General features: G+C 42.0%; 1 protein-coding gene across 4 annotated transcripts in view; it reads left to right on the top strand.

Moving 5' to 3' along the window:
- The window catches only part of ST6GALNAC2 (ST6 N-acetylgalactosaminide alpha-2,6-sialyltransferase 2), a 107,461-nt gene extending 88,941 nt beyond the window's left edge, over window positions 1-18,520 (top strand). For all 4 annotated transcript variants that reach the window (XM_083147841.1, XM_083147842.1, XM_083147840.1 and 1 more), the window contains 6 exons: window positions 7,858-8,020; window positions 8,253-8,391; window positions 15,119-15,222; window positions 15,315-15,398; window positions 15,849-15,948; window positions 16,030-18,520. In XM_083147841.1, the coding sequence (XP_083003967.1) occupies window positions 7,858-8,020; window positions 8,253-8,391; window positions 15,119-15,222; window positions 15,315-15,398; window positions 15,849-15,948; window positions 16,030-16,197 (758 nt within the window). In that variant the 3' untranslated portion in view covers window positions 16,198-18,520. The remainder of the gene's footprint in view (window positions 1-7,857; window positions 8,021-8,252; window positions 8,392-15,118; window positions 15,223-15,314; window positions 15,399-15,848; window positions 15,949-16,029) is intronic.
- Window positions 18,521-24,978: the final 6,458 nt, after the last annotated feature.

The raw sequence follows: 24,978 nt of genomic DNA, 5'->3' as shown, positions 1-24,978 counted from the left end.
CTACCGCACGTAAGCGGAGTATTTACGCCAAACAACCCACTATGAAGTATCTTCTGCAATACATCACATGACCCACTTATTCAATTACCTATCCTCATAAAAAACTGCTTATTTGGAATTGGAATCAATTAGATGCCAATATATCCTTACAAGCATGCCTAACACATGCATTGCACACATTAACCCTTACAGCAATGTAAGTGCAATGCTTTGTATTACACCCTGTGTAAAAGATTATAAACAATCTACACATATACTATTTAAAGTGCAAATAAAACCAACAACTGTGAACTTGCATAAAGAATTTAATGAACCACAGAATTAACATAAATAAAAAAATATAAAATTATAAATTAAATAAGCAGGTCTTTCAGGTCCTGCAGGTCTGCTTGAGCGAGCCGCAGATGGTGCTCCAGTCGCCGGAGGGCCCCACGCACCCCCTCATCAGCCGGTGTGGTGTCATCTGTGTGCAATTATATTTGTTTTGTATTATTATTTATTTTGCGGCATTCCTGCCATGTTGTTTATTGTTTGTATGTATTATTTTATGGTCATTGCATCACACTGGCATTGACTGTGACATGAATATAAATAAATGTGTTTACTTTACCCAAAATGTGTGGTTTCATGAGTACATGTCAAATACACATGTGTATTGCTAGTATTAATATTCTGTCATGTCCATTGTTAGCAGTTTGAAAGTGTCTGACAAGTACAGCATATGTGGGTGTTTAGTACGGGTTCCTTGAAGCAGCAATGGTTTCAATTAAAGCACTGACAAGCGTCCTATTAGTGAGTAATGAGTAAAGGAGTAGATTCTATTGGGTTCAGGTGTTAATGGTTGTAGTCATTAGGCGTACGTTCGCCTACCGCATGAACGAGTGGTGTCCGCAAAGCAATAGTACACTTGTGGACACCGCACATTTCTGGCCTTTTTGATCGCGTGCATTCGGAGTGGTTTCCGAATGTACGCCCCCCAACATAAGTGTACTCCCCCGTGTCCGCCCATGTTTCCGCCCCGTTTTGCCCACTTTGAAACTACGCCCATGTGTCATTCCGCATGACGCCCATAATACGCCCCTATTTCCCGACTGATAGCGGTGAACAGTTTTGGACGGGATTTGCCCGAACTGGTACCGAGTCAAGGCGTGGCACATGCGCGTAGCGTTCTCCACGCATGCGCAGACGCCATAAAGACGCGATCCGTAAGTACGCGGTAAAGTCCGCGTCAATCAGAATAAGGGCCTATGTTAGGAAGCTGAATTCGTGCAATAATATAAACAAATATATATATATATTCTGACTATCCCTTAGTAGGCTGTTCAAGTAAATTTGAAAGCGCAACAGAATATGCTGCGCTATATAAGAAATAAGAAGAAAATGATGAGGGGGTTGCAGTGGCGATGCTGCAAAGTTTTATGCTTTATAGCAGTGGTTCCCAACCCTGGTTCTCAAGTACCCCCAACAGTGCACGGTTTCCAGGTCTCCACACAGAAACACAAGTGACGTAATTAGCTCCACCTGTGGATCTTTTAAAATGTGTCTGAATAATGAGTGCACCTGCTGGATGACCTGAAAAACATGCACTGTTGGGGGGGTACTTGAGGACCAGGGTTGGGTTGCTTTATAGTAATGTTGGAGTCTTATACTATGAAGCTATGCACAGCGATTGTGTGGACCAAGCTGCATGCAACCAGAGGCCACTCACATCCCGATTTGAAGCCTCATGCGCAGCCGGGTTTGCCCTCACATCAATGGCAAGTGGTGTTCCACGGTTTCCACATAAGTTATTAGCAGTGTTGCTATTTTTTTCACCACAGCAGCTTTGCTGTTTCAGAATTACTGCCACCATTTGTCAAAAAGCCAGTAATAATACCTTTATGAAACTCTGATAATTGCCCCTTTTACCCATGACCGCAATAAATATGTGCATACGGCCTATTGCCCACCTTTATATACCCACCAAGCCAGTGCATGAGACGTGACGTAATTCATAGGTTATGTGCTGCTGTCATCAAATGTAGTAGGTGATCCTAATAATCGCCTGTATACCTGTCAACAGACGCTAGATATAGAGTGCAGCGCCACCTGTGCAAAGATCCCCAATGCCCTAGATACGTACAGTTAATCAAAATACTCTCAATAATTATGAGCATCAGCTGACTCCTATAATGTATGGCAAGTCACTTTTGAAACAACTGGGTTTAGACAGGTTGATAGAAGTACTGTATATAGTGACCACTGGTATAATTAACTGATGTTAGAATAGAATCAACTTTATTGGTCATGTATGCTTGTGCACACTAGGAATTGTTTGTGGATTACAGTGTAGCATCAAACAGGGGTAAGGGGGGGGGGGGAGACATTACATGCATTCCATTTCTAGCTATGACTATGGTGGATAGGTCGGCAAGTAGGGTCACGTTGTTTGGCTGTTGATATTGGGATTGTATTTGCTTTGATTGGATTGTTCAGGCGATGGACGGCTAATGGAAAGAAGCTTCTTGCGGGTCTGGACGTTTTGGCGGGGACAGACCTGAACTGTCTTCCGGGTGGTAGGATGCTGAACAGGTTGTGACCGGGATGCAGCTTGTCCTTCGCGATCTTCTCAGCATGTTTCCTTACCCTGGATGAGAAAAAATCCCTTATCGGGGGGGAGGTTGGTCCCTATGATCCTTTCCGCAGTCTTCACTACCCTCTGCAGTTTTTGTTTGTCATTCTCGCTTGCGCCACCGTACCAGATTGAGGAACATAACACAGACTCCACAATGACGGTGTAGAATATGCACAGCAGCTCTTGTGGGATGTTGAATTTCCTGAGTTGCCTCAGGAAGAACAGGCGCTTTTGGTCCTTTTTGATATTTGTGGTTATGTTTAATCCCCATCTTTGGTCACTGGACATGGTTGTTTCTAGGAATTTGAAGGATTCAACCCGCGACTCCACTGTGTTGGCTATTGTTAGCGGGACCAGTGCATTTGTTTTTTTCCTGTAGTCGACCACCATCTCAACTGTTTTGGTGGGGTTTAGATTGAGGTTGTTGCTGCTGCACCACTGTGTCTACTTCTCCACTACACGCCTGTACACGGTCTCATCACCATCCTTGATTAGGCCGATGATAGTGGTGTCCTGCAAATTTGATGATTTTCCCTGAGTCAGCTGTGCTGCTCAGCTGAGGTGAAGTAATTTGTGTAGAAAGAGAAGAGCAGAGGGGAGAGGACGCATCCTTGGGGGGCTCCAGTACTGATTGTTCGTGTGCTGGACGAGGCTTTGACCACATGTTCCCTTGCCTTTAGAAAGTCCATTATCCATGAGCATGTTGATCCTGGGACTCCTAAGGAGAGGAGTTTTGGCTACAGGATGCCGAGGGACGATAGTGATAAATGCTGAGCTGAAGTCCACGAATAGGACTCTCGCATAGGTGCCTGTGTGGTCGAGGTGTTGTCAAATATGGTGCAGCCCGAGGTTGACCGCATCCTCTACACTTCTTTTCGCCCGTTAGGCGAACTGCATGGGGTCAAAGTCAGAGTTGGTCACTTCTCTCAGGTGCTTCAGTACTAGTCTTTTTTCAATGCTTTCATGGCCACTGAAGTTGGTGCAATTGGCCTGAAGTCATTTAGGTCCTTCGCGGGTGTTTTCTTTGGGCCCGTGATGATGATAGAGCAGGAAACTTGCACAAGTCCAGGGAGGAGTTGAATATCGTTGTGAAGATGGGGGCGAGCTGAGCTGCACAGGTCCTAAGGCTGGATGGCGACACACCCTCCGTTCCTGCAGCCTTCTTAGGTTTTATTATTTTAAAGTACTGCTTCTACCTCGCCTTGGTCCACGTGGAGGGCCTGGGAGTGGTGGTCTTTGTGATGGAGTGGCGGAGGTATGGCCTGTTTAAATCTGCAGTAGAACTTGTTCAGGTCTTCTGCAAGTTCATGGCTGGTTTCAGACTGTAGTTGGGCTTTCTTGTAATTTGTGATGGTTTGCACGCCCTTCCATACTGCCGCAGGGTCTTTTGCTGTGAGGTTGTGCGTCAGCTTGTTTGTATATTCCCTTTTTGCGAGTTTGATACCCCGAGTCAAGGAGTTCCTGGCTCCTTTGTACTGTGCCCTGTCCCCACTGCTGTATGCCTCCTCCTTGGCTCGGCGGAGTTTCCTGAGCTAGCTACCGAACCATGGCTTGTTGTTGAAGGATCAGATTTGCTTGGTTGGTACACCAGTCCTCGCAGAAGCTGATGTAGCATGTGACTGCATCGTCTAGTTCATCTGTGTCAGAGGCAGAGGCTTCGAACACCGTCCAGTCAGTGCAATCAAAGTATGCCTCGAGCTTTGTTTTTGCCTCGATTGACTATTTTTTTGACAGACTTGATAACAGGCTTAGCAGTCTTTAGCTTCTGGATATATGTTGGAAGAAGATGGAGTATACAGTGGTCAGCGAGACCCAGTGCTGCATGAGGATGGATCGGTATGCAGACTTTACGGTGGTGTAGCAGTGGTGTAGCGTTCGCTCCTCTCTTGTGTGGCATGAGACCTGCTGCGTGTATTTTGGGAGCTCCTGGCTCAGGCTGGCACAGTTGAAGTCGCCGAGCACAATGAGCAGTGAGTCTGGGTGTCTAAGTTCGGTGTCCGTTATCAGAGTGGCCAACTGAAGTTGGGCTTCTTATGGACTTGGTTGTGGGGGATGTATACTCCTACTAGGATAATAGAGGCAATTTCCCGAGGGGAGTAAAAAAGGTTTGCATTTGATGGTAAGAGTCTTTAGTTGGGGGCTGCATGACTTGCTTAGGGACTTTACGTCGGTGCACCACCTGTCATTTATGTAGAGGCAGATGCAATAATTTCGGGTCAGTTAGAAGTGTCCTTATTTTAAAGAAAAGCACTGTTTTTTTCAATGAAGATAACATTAAATTACCCTCTATACATTGTTAATGTAGTAAATGACTACTAGCTGCAAACGTCTGTTTTTTAAAGGAATGTCTACATAGGTGTATAGAAGCTGAAAATGGATTTGCTAGTTAGAAAAGCTATAAAATACTGTAGCTTCCTTAGCTTAAATAGCTTTCTTTGAGCTAGTTGAGTATCCGGAGCATCACATTTGTGGGTTCGATTGTACTCTCAAAATGGGCAGAAAAAGAGAACTTTTGTGTGAAACTTAACAGTCTATTCTTGTACTTTGAAATTAAAGCCATTCCATGTGAGAAATTGCCAAGAAACTGAACTTGCCTACAACAGTGTGTACTACTCCCTTCAGAGAACAGCACACATAGGATCTTATTCTAGTTAACTCTTTCTGACAAAATCCTTCTTAGATGGACAAAACCATGTGCACTGCAGGTGGGGCAGATGTAACTTGTGCAGAGATAATTAGATTTGGGTGGGGTTTTACTTCAAAGTGAGCTCTATATTGCAGTGTAAAAATAAAGCAGCCAGTATTTACCCTGCACAGAAACAAAATAACTCACCCAAATCTAATTCTCTCTGCACATTTTACATCTGCCCCCCTGCAGTGCACATGGTTTTGTCCATCTAAGAAGGATTTTGTCAGAAAGAGTGAACTAGAATAAGGCCCATAGGCTCTAATCAGAGTATAAAGAGAAGTAGGAGGCCCCGGTTTACAAGAAGACAAGTACATTAGTCTCTAGTTTGAGAAATAAACACCTCACAGGTCCTCAACTGGCAGCTTCATTGAATGGTGCCCGCAAATGCCAGTGTCAACGTCTACAGTGAAGAGGTGACCCCAGGATGCTGGCCTTCTAGGCAGAGTGATAAAGAAAAAGCCATATATGTGACAGGCCAATAAAAGCAAAAGATTAATATGGACAGAGAAAGATTGGAAAAAAGTGTTCTGGACAGACAAATCGAAGTTAGAAGTTTTTGAATCACACAAAATAACATTTTGTTAGACGCAGAACAAGTGAAAAGATGCTGGAAGAGTGCCTGACGCCTTCCGTCAAGCATTGGTGGAGGTAATGTGATGCTTTGGTGCTGCTTTTGAATAAGAAAGAGTATTACTCCATTTTGCAACGCCATGCCATACCATGTGAACAGAGCTGGATTGGATCTGTTTTCCTCCTCCAAATTATGCCAGAACTATTTAGGGAAGAAGCAGGCAGCTGCTATTCTGTCTGTAAAGGAGTGGCCAGCTCAGTCACCAGATCTCAACCCCATTGAGCTTTTGTGTGAGCAGCTTGACCGTATGGTACACAATAAGTGCCCTTCAAGTCAACCCAACTTGTGGGATGTGTTTCAGGAAGTGTGGGGTGATCACCTTAACATATTAACAGCTAGAATGCCAAAGGTCTGCAATGCTGTAATTGGTGTAAAAGGCGCATTATTATTTTAAATAAAAATCATTATTATTATCCTTGCCAATGTCTTCAGTATATGTATTCATTTTGCAACAATTTATGACCTGGGTGTCAATGGAGGCGCGCACAGCCAATTAGCCGCAGAGATCTGCCAAAGCCCACTTCTGATTGGAAGAGGGAGGACACGGTGATTGAAGTCAATGGGGAATCCCTCAGTCTCAGGGCAGAGCTGCAATTGTAAACACGCTTGTGGCTCCTAAGGTCTGTTTGGAGCCGGGTCAGTGTGTTTTTTTTGTTTTTTTTTAACCTGTGGATTCCTACATGGAACAAAGAGGATGCGATCTGCGTCGGAGGGGATGGTGAGTATTATTTTTCACAGGATTTCTACTGGAGAAGAGGACCGGCCTACGGGGGACCCTATAGGTAAAGATGGATGTGTGTGTGTGTGGGGTGTATGTGTTAAAGTTTTACTTTTATTATTGTGTGTGATTTATTTTGGAGAGGCTTGCTGGGACTTAACATACATAATACTTTGACGGGGACAGCCCTGGGCTTCAACCCGAGCCGGGGTTCCCCTGGAGGAGGGGATCTCTTTATTGGGGCATCCCCAGGGACCCAGCCAGTGTTGGCCAGCCAGGATGATCATGTTTTGGCCGGAAGACCTTTTGTAAAAAATGTCCCCCAGCTATGGCATGACACTTCTGGCTCTTTGATCCTGGTGCAGGTTGCTAAAATATGGTGACTCCTACTTGTTTTGTACCCCGTATTTTGGGAACCAGGACTGGGCCAAGAGCCAGGTGCTTGTGGCCATATGCAACCATATTTTATGGATGATGTATTTGTAAAGCCGAATTCGGCTGACCTTGCCATATATAAATATTTGGCTGATGGCAAATTAGCAAAAGATAATTTACCTGCCGTAATTCACATCAAATGGGTATGAATACATGTATTCCCATTCAAATTTAGTAATTTCCCCCCCTTGGTCTTTATTTTGTAGCAGGTTAACAGCATACCAGTTAAACAGCATAGGCAAGCCCAGTTACAGCATTGCAGCATACAGACGTCACAGCATAGTTCAAACTCCTCACAATGTTCCAGTGGTCCCTACTGTACCCCGCACTCCCCACCTGGGTGGCTATTCCACCATCAGAACATTGACCCTCTGCCCTAGAAACACTTTTATATCCGGAAATCACAGGTGCTGCTAATCAGCCCAACCCTGATCACATCAGTTTCCCTGCTGCTGCTGCTCCAAAACCTGTACTGGATCCTCCACATTACCTTCATATGGAAGTATGCTTTCCCTGCCACAATAAATACTATAAATATATTATATTCTACTGCTTGTATCCATATGAAATTCCCCACCTTCAGGGAATATAAGTGGTCAGTCTGCCTGCAATTCACTATATTTGTATCTTATCCTGCATGCATTTTTTGTTTTTTTATCTTTTCACAATCTAATAGAATCTACAAGAAATCATAATTGTTGAAAACTTGTTATGCGCAAGTTACTGAGAAAACAGGCTTCTGACAAACTGTCTGGTTTCTACTGTCCTAGATGTTGTCTCCACAGTAAAGCTGCTCAATGATTCTGCAAACCATCAACTGTTTGACTGGCAGACCCCAAAAGGATGCATACGCTGTGCTGTGATTGGGAATGGTGGCATTCTGAATGGGTCACGCAAAGGGAAAGAGATAGACCAGCATGACTATGTTTTCAGGTATGAGGATGAACTGACATGAGATTTAAATTCAAGTACTAATAAGCGGTGTTCATGCAGGAAGATCTCGTATTATGTTTTGATTGGGGCTAACATTTTGGGCCTTTGAAAATAAGTGCAATGGAGGATGTAAAGATATTTTACAACAGACTGTGTTAGCTGTGTTTTTATCCCCCTTCTAAATATCTCCCCATAATTTTATCTCCTGTTTTATGTTCCAATGACTGCTCAGGCTGAATGGGGCAGTAATAAAAGGCTTTGAGGAAGATGTAGGTACCAAAACCTCATTTTATGGCTTCACCGTCAATACCATGAAGAATTCACTGATTGCTTATGGAAAGTTTGGCTACAATGAGACACCAAAAGGGCAGGTAAGAATAGAAAATTGGCAATGCACATAAATTGATGTGAAGTGATGTAACCAGTCAAGCTCAGTCTCACAGGCCACAAATGCAATGGGAGAATGTAAAGGAATGCAATAAGTGAGCTTCTTCTGCAGGTAATACAAAATCATGTATTATTTGTCCCCAACCACATTTGTTAAGTACAGTGAAAGTCATGAAGAATTAATAGATTTCCCAAATGCTCTCCGTTCCATGAGCTGGCGCCGTACATTGAGCCTGATTCAGAGATGAACATAGTACATGGGGCAGCACGGACAGTGTAATGGTTAGCATCTCTTCCTCATAGCACTGAGGTCATGGGATTGATTTCCGCCATGGCCCAAACTGTGCAGGGTTTGTATATTCTATTCTCCCCGTGCTTGCGTGGGTTTACTCTGAGTACTCCGGTTCCTCCCACAATCCCAAAATATGTAAATTGGATTCCAACAAAATTAATCCAAGAATGAATGTGTGTGTGCATGTACATGTGGTAGGTAGGGTGACCAACTCATCCCTTTAATCCGGGACACATATTAATTACACAGGTTCTGTGGCTTGCTTTCACCTGGTTTTAAACTGCCACAGAACCTGTGTAATTAATATGTGTCCCGGATTAAAGGGTCACCCTAGTGGTAGGGAATATAGATTGTAAGCTCCACTGGGGCAGGGACTAATGTGAATGTTCTAATATTCTCTGTAAAGTGCTGCGTAAAATGTGTGCGCTATACCACGTACCAGTAAAAACTAAAAGATCTCAATAGTTATAGTTTAGAGCAGAGAAGGGAAAGGGGGGACATGATAGAAATTGTCAAATATACTGTATCAAGGGCTTTAACAAGGTACAGGTGGGAGACATTCTTCACAGGAAGAGGAGCAGCAGAACACGAGGACATGCACTGACACTAGAGGGAGGAAGATTCAGGGGAAATCTGAGGAAGAATTACTTCACAGAAAGGGTAGCCTTTCCCATCAGAGGTGGTACAGTTAAATAGAGTAAGTTAAACATGCTTGGGATAGGCATATTGATATCCTTACTAAAAAATAAGGATCAAATATGGTTTGAGGTAACATGTTTTAAAAAAAGGGGCAGACTAGATGGGCCAAATTGTTCTGATCTGCCGTCAAATTCTATGTTTCTATGTATATGGTCCACTGCTGTGTCCAAAGATGAACATCGGCCACATGAGTAACCCTCAGGGAATTGAGGCAGCCAGGGCAAGAAATTCTGCCTTAGGAAATGCAAAATATGACCTTGGCACACCTAGAAAACAGGAGCGACACGCTCCCGCTTTGTAAAATGTATAAACAGCCGCAGCATGCCAGTCTTGCTGCAGCTTAGGGTGCACTATATGCAACAACGCAGTACTACAAACAATGTATACCACAATTAGGTTAGGCCCATCAACTAAAACCTGCTAAATCAATTGATTATCCATTATGGTGCTGTGCAGGTTAGCAGCACACCATTATTAGACATTAGCCACCATTTGCTTCATTGCTGAACAACCAAGCCCGTCCGATCTGACCGATTGTGGCCACATTACAGATATGGTTATGTGGTGATTACATGTAAGCATAGGCGTGCGCAGCCTGTTTTATTAGGGGGTGCACCATTGGAGGGGGCGTGTCCATCACTATCTACTGGGCGTGTTCATCATCTCCTATTATTACACATAATGAAACACACTAGACATAATGTCACGCACAATAATGCCCATCACACATGCCACACACCGTAATGACCATTACAAATAATGTTAGGGCTTAAAAAAAATATTATTAAAACAGGGACAATAGGGACTGTGCACGTCGAAGGCGCGCGCCAAAAATTAACACATACTTACATGCATATTACACATCACACAGCCATTACATAGTATACCACATTCCATAATGCCCATTACACGTTGTACGTGTAATTCCCATTACATGTTACGCCTCACACCATGATGCCCATTACACGTTACGCCTCAGACTGTGATGGCCATTACAGATTATGCCATGGGGGGGGGATGTGAAATGTTCTTTGCCAGGAGTCACATGCTCCCTGGGAAGGGGGTGGTTAAATGCTCGTTGACAAGGGGAGTTTCATGCTCATTGCTGGGGGTGCGCATTGCACACCAGCGCTCCCGTGAATCCGCACTTCCGGGTAGCGCTGTGCACTCTTCTTATAAGATGCCCACCGGAGCCGCAGCCTCCTTCCCTTTTGAGCCGCTGGCCGGATGCTGCACGCCGCACACTGAAGCTACTTTACCTGGTCAGCCGCTCAAAAGGGAAGGAGGCTGTGGCGGGCACGGGACACTTGTACCCCAAGTGCCCAGGGGCAAATGCCCGCCCGCACACATAGTATACACACACACACACATACAAAAAAAAAAAAACGGTTTAACCTCAATATCCCTGGAATCAAATAATCCATATGGATCCGCCTGGTATCAGATTGAAGGCCCAGCGATTTGGGTTCGACTGAAATCAACCTCGAGCTTCAGTGATGCCGAAGGGGGAACTGGCAGCCATTGAACTGGGTGGGGGTCGGAATTAGCGGGTCCCATGTTATTCTATAGGGAAAACGTTCCAGCTTTGCCTGGCAGTATCTCCGGTTCCCAGGGGGCTAGAGACACGGGGCTGGGCTCGTTGGAAAGCCCCATCCCTCAGCTATGATTAGGAGGTGCCTGTGCACCCCCGGCACCCCCCTTGCGCACGCCTATGCATGTAAGGGCATGTTACATACATCTAACACTTACATTTCTCAGATTTATGGAGTGGACAGTATATAATTTATAATAATTAATAGTTTATGGGACAGTATAGAATCCCTGGCTACTTAAAATATAATTTCACCAGTTGAGGTTCATTCAAAAAAAAATTTATATTTGTTTTCTGATAGTAGAATATACACAATGTCACAAGGTGCAAGTGTCAGATGCACAAGCATGTTACTTTTGTGAACATGTGCAAGACTACCCAATGGTGTAACTTCTTTAAAGTTGCCGGGAGACAAGATAGTGCTCTCTCGGCACATGTTACATCAGCCCCACCTGCAGTGCATATGGTTTTGTCCATTAGAGAGTGATCGTGCCTTTCCGAGTGAACTAGAATAACCCCCTATATCAGGTCCCACACCAGTGCATGTCAGAGCACAAACCAAGCATGAAGTCAAAGGAATTGTCTGTAGACCTCAGAGATGGAATTGTCTTGTGGCACAAATCTTTGAAAGGGTACAAAAAAAATCTGCTGCTTTGAAGATCCCAATGAGCACAGGGGCCTCCCATCATCCATAAATGGAAGAAATTCGGAAACACCAGGACTCTTCATAATGCTGGACGGCTGTCTAAACTGAGTGGGGAAGAAGGGCCCTAGTCAGGGAAGTGACCAAGAACTGATGGTCACTCTGTCAGAACTACAGCATACCTCCTGAGGAGAGCCTTCCAGAAGGACTACCATCTCTGCAGCAATCCAAAAATCAGGCCTGTATGGTATAGCTGCCAGATGGAAGCCTCTCCTTTAGTAAAAGACACATGGCCACCTGCCTGGAGTTTGCCAAAATGCACCTGAAGGACTCCCAGACCATGAGAAACAAAATTCTCTGGTCTTTTTGTCGTTAATGACAGACATTTTGGGAGGAAACCAGGCACCGCTCCTCAACAGGACAATACCTACAGTGAGGCATAGTGGTGGTACCATCATGTTGTGGGGATATTTTTCAGCGGCAGGTCCAGGCACAGGGAAAAATAGTGATCAAGGCAGGAGACCCAGCAGTGACCTGGGGTCAAGTGCCCAGCAGGTTCCTGGCCAGTAACATGCTGCTGTGCGATTAAATGTGCTTGGCCGTGCTACCCAAAGACTGTGAGCAGAACAGTAGAGAGCAAGCATAGACAGGGGACAGAGCCTCTCATCCTCACTCGCGTGGTGCTGACAGGCACTGGCGCTGAAAATAGTATGGCGGCCAGTGCTTCGAAACTGAAAATGGCACAGCTTCAGGTGCTGGGAAACATTAGCAGAGGGGAAGTTCCCCCTTCATTGCTTGGTGTCAGGTGGCAGGAGCCTCCATTGTCCCCCAGAGTTCCGCCACTGGGACTACCTATTCTAAGTTAAACAATCACACATAGGTCAAACCTTCCGTCAGCCCCAAGAGTGTCTCTTCCTCTTTATATTAGGTGACATCTTTAAAAACTATTTTGGGTGCTAAGGCATAAAATATGTATAATGATGATAAGCAGGGGCTTTAATAATAAAAGACTACCTTAGACTCTTAGGGGCATAGTTCTCAAAACAAGAGATCAAGTGGAGGGAGAGGAAATACAAACCAATCAGCTCCTAACTAATTTTACAATGTGTGCCTAAAAAAAATGACAAGAGCAAATTCTTTAACAAGCTTTGAAAAAAATCTCCCCTTAATTAGTTATACATGTATCATTTAATCCTTTGAGTGCCAACGTTGCTGTGAGAGATGTGCAAAATATCTGCTAAAAATGCCAGGGCTGTAGCCGAGGAATATGAATCACTTTAGTTATTGCCGGCAAATAATCTGAAGTCAATTTATTGAAGTTTAGTTAAATATTGCGCCCGAAAAAAGCAACGTTGGCCCTCAAAGGGTTACTGATGCCCCAGTTTCTTTCTTTTCTTTTGTTTTTCTTTTATAACCTCAAAACACATTTTCAAATTAAGATAATGGCATGCTAAATGCTTTTTTTTATGCTAAATATTCTGTTTGTTTCTGATTCATTGAAAATTAATCCACATACATTTAGCTTCCTTTGGCGTTACTCATCTCTCTTAGTTGCACCATGGCACAAATCAATAGCGCCCAGTGTCTTATTGTGACTTTTTTATTATTATTTGTACAACAATGGGAATACGACCTACAAGCAGCTTCTGCTGATTACAGTGATATGCAGCATTTCTTCGAGGGGTAGGGTTTTTAATTCCAGACAAACTGTTATACAGTTCGGGCACATACTACACTTGAAAGAAATACTTTATCTATTACTTGAAAGCAAATAATTAGACTGCTTGAAATCACACACTGTTCACCAATAAGTATGGAATGCAGTCATAAGAGAAATAAGCCCTAATTATACATTGCCAATCTGCCAGTTCCTCCTATATCCTGCCAATTAATAAATTGACTGTCTGCAGTCAATATAGGAGGACAGTGCGGGCTTAGTAACTTTGCAGGTTAAAAAATTGTAACTGATACAATGTATTGATTTAAACACTTTGGATGAACAAAAAGTAACCAAGTGTCATAAATAGAATCCACACAGTACATAAAAAATATCAGAGACTGCTACATGTTTTAATAACATAAGGACAGCATAGGAGACTGCTCAAAATCTGTCTATTCAGGAAAGACATCCTATACAATAAAATAATAGTGGAGAAATGAAGGATTACACATGCTTTAAAACCTTTTGAGTTTCTACACCCCCCAAAAAAAACGTTTAAATCACTTTTTCTAATCTTACTGCACATCTTTTCCAATACTGTCTTTTTTAGAGGGTGTAATCAGTACACCTCTTTTTTAAAACAAACTTATTAGAAGTTATATTTTTTAAAAAGTGTGAAAAATCAGTTGGATGTCTTCTTGAGTCATTTTCTGAGTGCACCCAAATTTCTCCACCCCATCTCTTTTTTTTTTCTCCATTGTAAAGTGATATGCAGCATTTCTATATTCAATGTGTGTCTGTATGAAATGATACGTTACACTATTTTCTAGGAACGCACTGTAATGTTCCATTTCTTATGCAGATACAGTGGAAGTCACTCAATAAATATAGACGTGATAGATACCGCTTGGCAATTAAAACACTATTTAACTGAAATAGTCGCAAAAAAGACGTCCAGCAGTACACATGGTGTCATATAGAGCCTATATATATATATATATATATATATATATATATATATATATATATATATATATATATATATATATATATATATATACACAACAATGGTGAGATGGCACCCTGGGGTCTGGTTTTATTAAGATATAGCCTTGATTGGCACTCAACAATAATAATAAAAAGTCCCAAAGCCCTTGAGTGTATTTATTTTCATAAAAAAGTTGATAAAATTTCACTTGATGGCAGATGTTCTGTTACAGTTTTTTTGCCACTTTTTTGAGCGTAGATGGAATTTTTTCACAGTAAACCTAAAACCCAACACGTTTCGTCAATATATGACTTCATCAGGGGTAGTTCTTGCAATCTATGATAATGCTACAGTAATCATCCAAAGTTAGACATATAATATACGGGCTATTCAAACTCCAATACAATAGACCACCAAAGGTGTGCTCAGTAGTGTGGTTGTATTACAATGATATGATTACTGGAGCATTATCATGATGAATTCATATATTGACAAAACGCGTTGGGTTTATATACACACATACAATCCATACAATGGCGGCACTCGGCGAAAGACAAATCCGGAAACGGCTATGCAGTCAACGTTTCGAGGTTTAATAATACATCTTCATCAGGATCTGATGAAAAAGTATTATTAAACTTTAAAACGTTGACTGCATAGCCGTTTCCTGATTTGTCTTTCACGAGTGCCGCCATTGTATGGATTGTATGTGTGTATATACGCGACCTGTATCGCATGGAGACTAGATGTATGTGGACACATCTGTACTGCATCTAAAAGTTCAATGAACTGGCCTTTCATTTCTAACCTACCCTTTTCATACCCTACTTCATTATAGGGACTTCGCTACATTTTTATACCCTCTAATCTAAGGGACTATATAATGCTACGCTCCAGCATTGCAGGGGTTACTGTTCCTAGTGGTTTCGATAAAGGAGACAAGTAAGTGCGGACGGTATACTGACATTGTAATAACAAATGGGTGGGCATGTAAATGATCTTATAATTAACTGATTCCCTTGTTCCCCTCAAAGGCCGTCTGTCTATTTTGGTCCTGAGGCAACTGCCAAGAAATTCAAACTTCTCCATCCTGACTTTCTACTGTACACAAAAGACCGGTAATACATTTTTATGCTAAGCTGGTTTCATTTCTCCTTATTACGTTCCTTCCTGGTCTAATCATTATGTAATCGAAATATGAAGAGAAGTATTATATTCCTGTTGCAGGTTTTTAGCTATCTTCTATAAAGGTATTGCTTGTAAACTGAATCCATTAGTTTTTTTTTTTTACTCCTAGACCCCTTGTTTTTTTGTCAAAAGCCCTTTGGCCAATCTAATCCGTAATCTCACAATACAGCAAATTAGGTGCTTTGACAATTGGCAGGAGGTTAGGGCTAATGTGATGGTATGAACTGCTCCATTTTGAACTAAAGATAGCTCCATGTAAAAGAGAGAGAGAAATCTTACTAGGTTTTATCCGCTCTCACTGTTCTCCCTGTATCCTATCACATTTTTTATATTTATCCTGTATGCTACTTTAGTTTCATTCTGAATTCTCCGTCCTACAGTTTCTTGAAGTCCGATCTATTAAAATCTGTGTACGCCAGTTTGTACATGCCAAGTACTGGGGCCCTGATGTTGTTGAGTGCACTACATAGCTGTGACCAGGTAAGGGATCGCCATAATGTCTCTTTCCTGTGGCTGATTCATTGCCTTGCCATTCATGCTTATAGCATTTCTCCTTCACAGGTCGATGCATATGGGTTCATCACTGATAACTTCATGCATTTCTCAGACCATTACTATGAAAAACAGAAGACACCACTTTACTTCTATGCCAACCATGACATGATTTTGGAAAAGTACTTATGGAAAAAACTGCATGAGAGAGGGATCATGAATCTATACCAACGGTAATGAGAGCTAGTTCTCTCCCTACAGGACTTCTGAAAGCATGCAGGGATTTCTCTATTTGGAATATAGTACCGGGTAGGAGCTGTGAAGATCCACAAAGGTGAATGGTCCACAAAATACAGATGAAAAAGATCAAGTGGACTTGTTGTAGTATAGGACATTTTAACGACAATAGTGCCTTCCTTGACTACATTTCAAAGACAACTTAAATATACTGTAAATTGCTTTCGGTTCCCATACACTAGTGCGATATGGCCCTTTTTCGCACGATTTGTACCCATCGGCTCGATAAATTGTGTGAAGTGTGCCATATTGGATGTGATTTACCTCCAATTCGATATGCGGTCCCATGTGCATCAGACTCAGGGATCGTCATGGCTGCCACAGGATCTGTCATATTCCACAGCCATGATTGGGCTCGCCTAGCAGCTCTCCAGCCAATAGTTGTTGAGGTATCGCATGGGGGGGGGGGGCTTTACTATTTAAATTAATCCTGAATTATACATCTTCAGATGACTGTGACCAATATTAACATACGTAAATGATAAACCACAAACCACGCCACTCATGGAAACAAAATGTGGACTATATTTGGTATTGATAAAACAGGTCCATTTTAATCAACAGTTTTGTTTTACAGGTTTAGTATTCTACTATATGGGTTTGACGGAATTGGGCAATATCTTCATATTTGTGGAAGTGAATTCAACAACAATAATCAATCATTACCCAATACTTGAAAGATCAATTTTATCCTGGGGTGGAATATACTAAGGGGTGGATTAGTATGTGGTTTGCAAAACGCTTCACATATCATTCAGTTTCCAATTTCATATTAAGGGATTACTTCTCCTGAGATTTGGAGGCTTGGCAGTGTGCAAACGCCGTGACCCCCATACAGTAAGGGTCAGATTGTGGGAGGTGGGGTAATCAGTCCCCCAAACTGCTGCAAAAGTTGTCCCTGGCTGGCTTGTAACCGCTCTGTGCCCTGATGGCCACCAGCTGTTTAAACTGTATTGTTAGCCAGGATCTGCTGCCACTGGGACACCATGGTGAGCCCATGTCCCGTGAAGCCTGTGACAGTTGTTAGTGTGGAGGTGCAGTTTGTGTATGTGTGCTGTCAGTGAATGTGTGTGAGGGAGGTGGTGTGTGAGAGACTTGCCAGTTGTAAGGGGAACAATGAATGGGAATATGTGTGTGGAGTTGTCAGTGTGGGAGAGGTGAGAGTTGTCAGTAGGGGGGTATGTGTGTTTTAGATTTGCTAGTAACATCTGTTTGTCCGAGTTTTCAGTTGGGCAGAGAGCATGTTCATATTTAAATGGTTTGACACCGAGAACTACATTTCCCATCATTCTGTGGATGCTAACAAGCTTTATTTAAAGGTAGAAAAAGACATTGCTTTTAGACTAGATGGTTGATCAGGGAGACCTGTACGTAATTTTACCAGTGATTGCCTAAGCTGCTGCATTTAACTAAACCATCCCAACTCTGTCTTCCTAAGGAATGCCTGCTCAAGGGAAATAGTAATAACTGCTATACCAATTGTGGGCTGTCCAATGTAGTTAACATGTTGAATGTAAAGAATAAGGAGTGGTCTACAAATGGATGGCTCACTCAGTGATACAAAAAAGCTCTCCGACTTGGTTAGCCATGTAAAAGACTGCTCTTAATTGGCTGCCTAGCTTACCAGAGGTTACTTTTGGTTGCATGCCTTTCATCAAGCAGTCCGTTTGTTACACCATATGGATTATACAATTCATACTGGATTATGCCGGGCAAAGAAAGAAAGATTTATATGTAAAAATTATTGTTAGGCGTTGATACATGTGAATAGAGGAGTGGTTTTACCTTTATTAAACTGCACACTAACCAATAAAACTACCCGGCACCCCTTACTGCAGTTCTTGCAGGTTTGTGCCTTATTTTTATTTATACCCACCGTTGTTATAATGGGCAAATGTGAAAGTAAATACTACTTAGCTGCTGTTGCAATGATGGTGTTTTTGGTAAGCAAAGAGTTAAATAGATGTATTTTAAATTATGCTTATGTCTTAATCATTGTTTTTAAAAGAAAAATATTTTTTAACTGAATGTGTAAATATGGTGTATTTTCTCTATTTCAGTGCTGGGGAAAAAAAAATATTTTTGTGTTTTTGTAAAAGAGCATTAAAGATGCAATTACCAGCATGTATAATCCTACTATTGTAGGATGTGTGCAAATCATCACCAGTAGGATTTATGCCCAGGTTAATCCAGGCCTACTTCTTGGTTCAAGCCATAAAAAAACAGAGATTATATGCGCTGAATAAAGAGATGATATACAATACGTTCCTTTTTGTGTTGAGTTTTTTCTCTAGCAGGTACTCCTGAATTGTCATTCTATCCGTACTCTCCTTTCTTCCAGAGGATATACCATCCCACTGTGTATAGAATAAAATATATTTAAAAGAAACAATGTGTTGTATTGTTGGAAGTTCTGAATTAAATCGAAATATTTTTTTAGGATAAAATAGGATGGGTATACCCCACTCACAGGTAAGTGAATTTGTGCTAGATACGTAACGGTATCTTTGTGTTCAGTGATCACCATGAAGTGTCCCCTCCACCAAAATCCAACAGTGGCATACCCTAACTCACATAGAATGTGTTTTGATTAAATTTATCAAGGTATCTTTATTGTCCGTAAATTCTTATCAAAATCCAAGTGTTGCGTACCGTACTTACAAGAAATGAGATGAAAATATTAATGTAAAGGTTTCTTTTTAGGTGACTGCCATTCATGTTTATGTTACTGTGATACATACCACCTACCTAAACAATTTTGCAGATCAAGTAGACCTCTTCATGATAGGCATCGATACTCCCAAATTGGCAGTGTCCTCTTTCTTACAATAAGATTAGGTGGTATAAGTGCGCACTATTTACTGTGAGGTCTCAGGCAGCCCTCTGCTGACCAAAAGGAAGAGCAACACCCACTCTTTTGGAAGTCAAGACAGAAAGGTGGTCTGCAGAATGGCGCATAGGACTCACAGATGATATGTATAGGAAATCTGGACCCATTTTAGGGAGTATATTTACCAGATAAAAACTTTAACTTCAAACTATTACACATAAAGTGCAAGTGCAGAACAACAATACAGCAGGAACAATAACATGCATTAAAAATAAAGCAAGGGGTATTCAGATGTTTATCTCACTATGTGTGAGGGGTGCGCTGCGCTAGGTGCTCAAAGATGGTGGGTCCCAGGTAGCAATGATATGCAACAACGCACAGGCTTGGATAAACTTGATGGTATGATATCCTCCCGTCAGTGTGATGGCATCCTCATAACATGTTTCGGAAGTAAATCCTTCTTCAGAAGTGTCCTCTTTCAGCAGGATAACATTGTTCAGGAATGGATTAAGGAAAACTATAAAGAGTTCAAGATGTTGACTTGGCCTCTAATTTGCCCAGATCTCAAACATACTAATTTATCTATTGGATGTAATGGGAAAACAAGTCCAAGCCATGGAGGCCTCACCTTGAAACTTAATTGTATAAATAAGTGAACTGTCGCTGTTTGTAGAAAAAAAATATAATTTTAATAATCTACCTCCATAAGCATATTATCAAGAAACCCCTGCAGATGCCATCCTTACCAACAGATGCAACTGAAGTGTGTAGAAGGATGGGGTCTGCAGTTGGTGTTAAAGACCGTTTTTATGGTCTGCAGCATAGAATTTGACAACAGATAACAATGTCCATCTAGTCTGCCCCTGTCTGTATAGACCATAACTTCTAGAAAATGTTGCTGTTCAGTTCATGTGAGCTTAATTGCTATTAGCTCCTTATTGCCAATAACATATTTATTTTCTGCAGTGCAAATTTCAGAGCGTAAAATGTACGCAGATTAAAATGAAAACTCCAAAAGTGGAGCACTAACCTCAAGCTATTGTAAAATCAGGGATTTACCAACTCATTGGAAAAATGCTCTCATGGCTTCAGAAGACTGCTCATCGTGTGACTGGTTCATTGCTGTCATATGAGCTAAAAGGGTAGGATAATTCTTAATTTATAGTCTATACCAGGCATGTCCAACGTTGGCCCTCCAGATGTTGTGAAACAACACATCCCAGCATGCTTTGCCTCAGTTTTGCTATTAGAATGCTAAAACTATTGCAAAGCATGCTGGGATGTGTAGTTTCAAAACACCTGGAGGGCCAACGTTGGACATGCCTGGTCTATACTATTTGTGAAGCCCAGAAAGTATTGGGTTGCTTAAAAACCCTGAGTATGCTGACACTTGGCAATTGCATCAAGCTTCTACTAATCCATAACTATGGTCATTTTTATGACCATTTTGACATACTACTGCTATAGAGATTACAATTAGGTGGTGTATGGGCATTTCCAGATCTGAATATCCAATGTGAAGATCAGAAAAAATTGCAAATCACTGGTAAATTTCAGTAGCAAAGAAAGCTATTGGTGGTGCGCTATCAACAGCTACTGGCACTGGGTTGTCAAACCCAAACAAATGTAGAAGTAAAAAAATGGAAAGTGTGCCAGCGCTGGCTGAACCAATATGTAGACCAGATGGTTCTCAATTTAAAAAGACAATTTAATGTTTACATATAAAAAATACATTGGACATACAAAGAATGCTAAAATCATATATAGTGCTGATGAGCAATGGAAAAATCACAGATGTATTAATCATATAATGTAGAGTTCCATATAGAATGGCTTGTTTTGAAATGATAAATGGTTATATGATGATGTGTATTACCAGCCGATGTTTTCTGGCGATATTTGTGGACCAGAACAGGGCGATGATAGAGTCCCAAAGTTCCCTTATTGAGGGTTCAATTACCTCCCTATTGGGCGTCTTCTCCTTATGTATTGGATATTAGGAATAATGCAGGTATCCCATACAGTTGTTGTAATCCAAAGAAATCAGGAGAACTGTGGACATCAGTGGGATGATTAACCCCCCCCCCCCCCCCCCCCCCCCTACGCTCGGCACACTATTTTATTCTCCCTCTATGGGTGTCGTGGACACCCACGGAGGGAGAAAGTGTCGGGATTTCGGCCATCGGGATTTGACCTGCATCCCGAAGGCGGACCTGTCGTGGTATGGAAATATATCACATCACAAATTAAAAGATCTCAACAACGTCTCTTTTTCTAAAAGCATCTTAGGGCTGCAGGTGTGCATAGGCCATGGGTCTTCAAACTGTGGCCCTCCAGATGTTGTGGAACTACATGTCTCAGCATGCCCTGACAGTTTTGGCATTCTCTTATTGGAAAGAATGTGGCAATGCATGTTGGAACATGTAGTTTCACAACATCTGGAGGGCCACAGGTTGAAGACCCATGGCGTAGACCATTGGTATTATTGTCTGGTTTGGCAACTGTTCTGCTAGGGAATTCTTTGCTTTAGAGCAAATTGTAGGTATTGCAAGTACAATCATAGGAGTATGGTTACCATCCATTCATGATCTTTTATAGATCAAGGGATTATTTTTCGGGACCTGTTCCATCTTTTCAAGAGCTTTTTGATAAGCTTATGTCACAGAAAAGTTTTGGAAGATTGAGGGCATGCACAAATAAATTGTATAATATCTTTCTTCCAACCACTGTCTGCATGTTAAATGTATGTACCAACCCCTATTGCTGGGAATTACAACAGAACTCTCACTTATGCCTGGGCCAACCAAAATAGACCATTTTCTACCTTGACAACTCACAAGTGAGCTTGATTGACTGTGCTATGATCGTTCAATTCCAGCCTCCAAATATCACACCCCTGACCCTCTCACCTGCATACTTCAACTATCCAAAGAAGCCGTGCTCTCCCGCAATACAAACAATAGTATTTTATATGTAAACAATGTTTTATTTGTGAATTGATTTGTTTTATTAGTCCTCTTTTATATCTAATACTACTTATTGTGGTAATATAAATGTGTATGTAATACTATTATTCAGTGAAACCCAGCGCTGTTCACCAAACCTCATACACAGCTGCTAAGACAGCACCTTGCAATACAGTCTCTAATTATCTGATTGCATTAGTGTCTTTTATTTACAATGTATTTTCATCTATGGAAAAACTTTTTGTTGATGACAATAAATTTGTATTGTATTGTAAAACCGTGTGTAATAGGTGGTTGGTGATTGTGGGGATCATGTATAACAGATGACTTGAAGTGGTATCTGTGCCAGAATGTAGTCAATATCCTGGTGCTCAGCATGTTGATAGAATGCTGACCGTGTAAATCCTGAAGGATCCTGAGCTGAGAAAAGTTGGGCAAGAGCAGGGGAGGCTACCAAAGCTTACCCAACTGACAACACTGAGGCATTCCTCTGCACCGTTGAGTGCACAGCCACGTGTTTGGAATGGCCTTTGAAGGAATGGTCTGACAGGCTGGTTCCCTGTTATAAAACAAATTTATTTATTAAAATAATCCAGTAATTCCATAGGTACATCCCGCTGTTAGGATAACATATTACAATGCAATCCTGGGTGGTAAAATCCCACCTAGATCACACGGAATATGCGATCCATAGTAAATGGTCCCCTTAGTCCGTACCAATGTTAGGAACTTAAGAAGTGTGTTTAAGTGTAAGCTCAGGAGAATGTTTAAGCACTGTTCAGACACAGGACAGAATGTATAATTGTTACTGTGTGTAACTGGAGTACTCCATCTAAGTAGTGTCTGTGCCAGAACAAGTCACCAGGTCCCATACAATGTTATGGAGGCAATGACCCTCTACAACCTCTTGTTCAGAGGGACAGATGGCAAGATATACAATGCAAAGGAACCTGAAACCTGCCAGCACTTAGGCTAATTACTGCCTCAATTTGTATGATTCACTAGGTCAGGCAAGGGCATACATTAGTGTTGGTGCTAGGGAGGGGGAACTGACAGCTCTCGTGATCAGAATCCTTTCCATCCTGAATTCTCTAGTTTTATTGTTGTCAGGTAAAATAACCAACATGGAATTCTCGCTCAATAATATATGACACATCTCACATGAAACAATATACAGCTTAAGTGATGTAACTGCAAACAAGCTTAACAAGATCTGGACATGTGATGTATGCTATTTTCAGCATGAGATTAGGTGAATATTTCGAATTCTATGGTGACAGTAATGTTGCTGGAAGCAGCTGCATGTAACAATAACTATAAGGGTAAACAGCAAATGTGGATTTGAAATGGATTTCATTTACATTACAGTATGTGGTCTCCTTAACCTCTTCGCCAGCTAGAAAGCCATTTTATGCTGAGAGAAGGGCATCTCACAGCTCTGGCGGACAGTGGCGTAACTACTGTAAGGCAGCCCCAGCAGCCGCTTGGGGGAGCAAGCAGCAGTGGGGTCTGTGTGGGCGCCGGCACCCACTCGACGCACCGACATGCTGCTGCCTGCTGCTGCTCACTGACCACGTGCGGCCATGGCAGAGATGACAAATCCCCCCACTGATTCAATTGACTGTACACAGAGTCAGCTAGTGGCTACTGTGTACAGTATGAGCAAATGGATGGGAGTGCTAGGACAGCCTGGGATGCGTCGGAGCCAAGGGAAGCAGCAGTGTCTGCTGGTCTCTCTTCCTCTCTCCTGCTTTATCTTCTTCGTTATGCATGTGACGTCATCACATCACACGCTGGGGAAACATGTTGGAGAGGAGCCTGGAGGGGGGGGCACCACAAACTTTTTGGCAGGGGGGAGCAAAATTTATAGTTACGCCACTGCTGGCGGATCACCTCTGCAGCAATGTGGATGTGTGCTGCTCTGCCTCAGAGCTTTGGGCTCTTGCTTCAGAAAATGTACTGCACTGTGGTATATGTGCTATTCTAGCACAAATCCCATATAGTAGGATGAACTACATAGGCTTTTTATGCAAAGGCATGAAGAAACCCTCAATGAAAGGACAAATTATAGCAGTTGTTGTATAGGGTGAAGTAAGGAGAGGGCTTAACGCTTGTGAAATTCAGTTTGCACTAGCAAAATAATTTTCTGCCCCTTCATGAATTAGCCCAAATATTTTATTTATTTCCCTTATGTACTTCTCTATTGCACAAAGTTAAACTATTATTATCATTATCGTAGGACAAAGGAGCCTGCATGCAGATCTCACTATTGATATGTAATGGGGCCTACACACGTAGAGATTTGTGCCAGAGATTAAGCATGAGAGATTCAGCATGAGAGATTCCCCTTGAGCTTCCCTGAATCGAGATCACTCATAGTACCAGCGATGTGCACGAACGATTAAGCATAGCAATTAAGAATGGGAGATCTAAGTTAAGCAAGTTAATGCAGATCACTGATCATCCGCTACACAAAACCCAGGAGATGTGAATAGATTTTCTAAGCGATCTGACTAGATTTATCCAACAGGCTGGTTATAGATCTCCCGGCAATAGAGACATGCAGGGGCCCTATACACACACACACACACAGCGTTGTAGATTTAATTTGTAAGCGATCTAGTGAAAATTAAATCAGATTGCTTATAAAACAGCCCTTTATCGCTACGTTTGTAGGCCCATAAGTGTTTCCATGGTCTTCTCTTAAATCTCTTTAACCCTAGATTTCTCCTGTTCATTTTAATGGAGTACTGTATAATAAAGTACTGACAAAGCCTTGGGGACAGTCACATGGCTATATGGTAAAGAATATTTGCAATGCCATTAGGGGCATGTTGAGTAATGTTATTAAATGAATGCTTGGTCAGGTCCGAAAAGGAACCCAAATATGAAAGAGGGCAGACATATCTTAAGGCCCTTAAGCCA

Source organism: Crinia signifera, chromosome 6 (assembly GCF_055691185.1).
Source record: "Crinia signifera chromosome 6, ASM5569118v1, whole genome shotgun sequence".
Classification (NCBI taxonomy): domain Eukaryota; kingdom Metazoa; phylum Chordata; class Amphibia; order Anura; family Myobatrachidae; genus Crinia; species Crinia signifera.
Note: the sequence above shows the minus strand (reverse complement) of the source record. Positions and strands in the feature narration are given on the sequence as shown.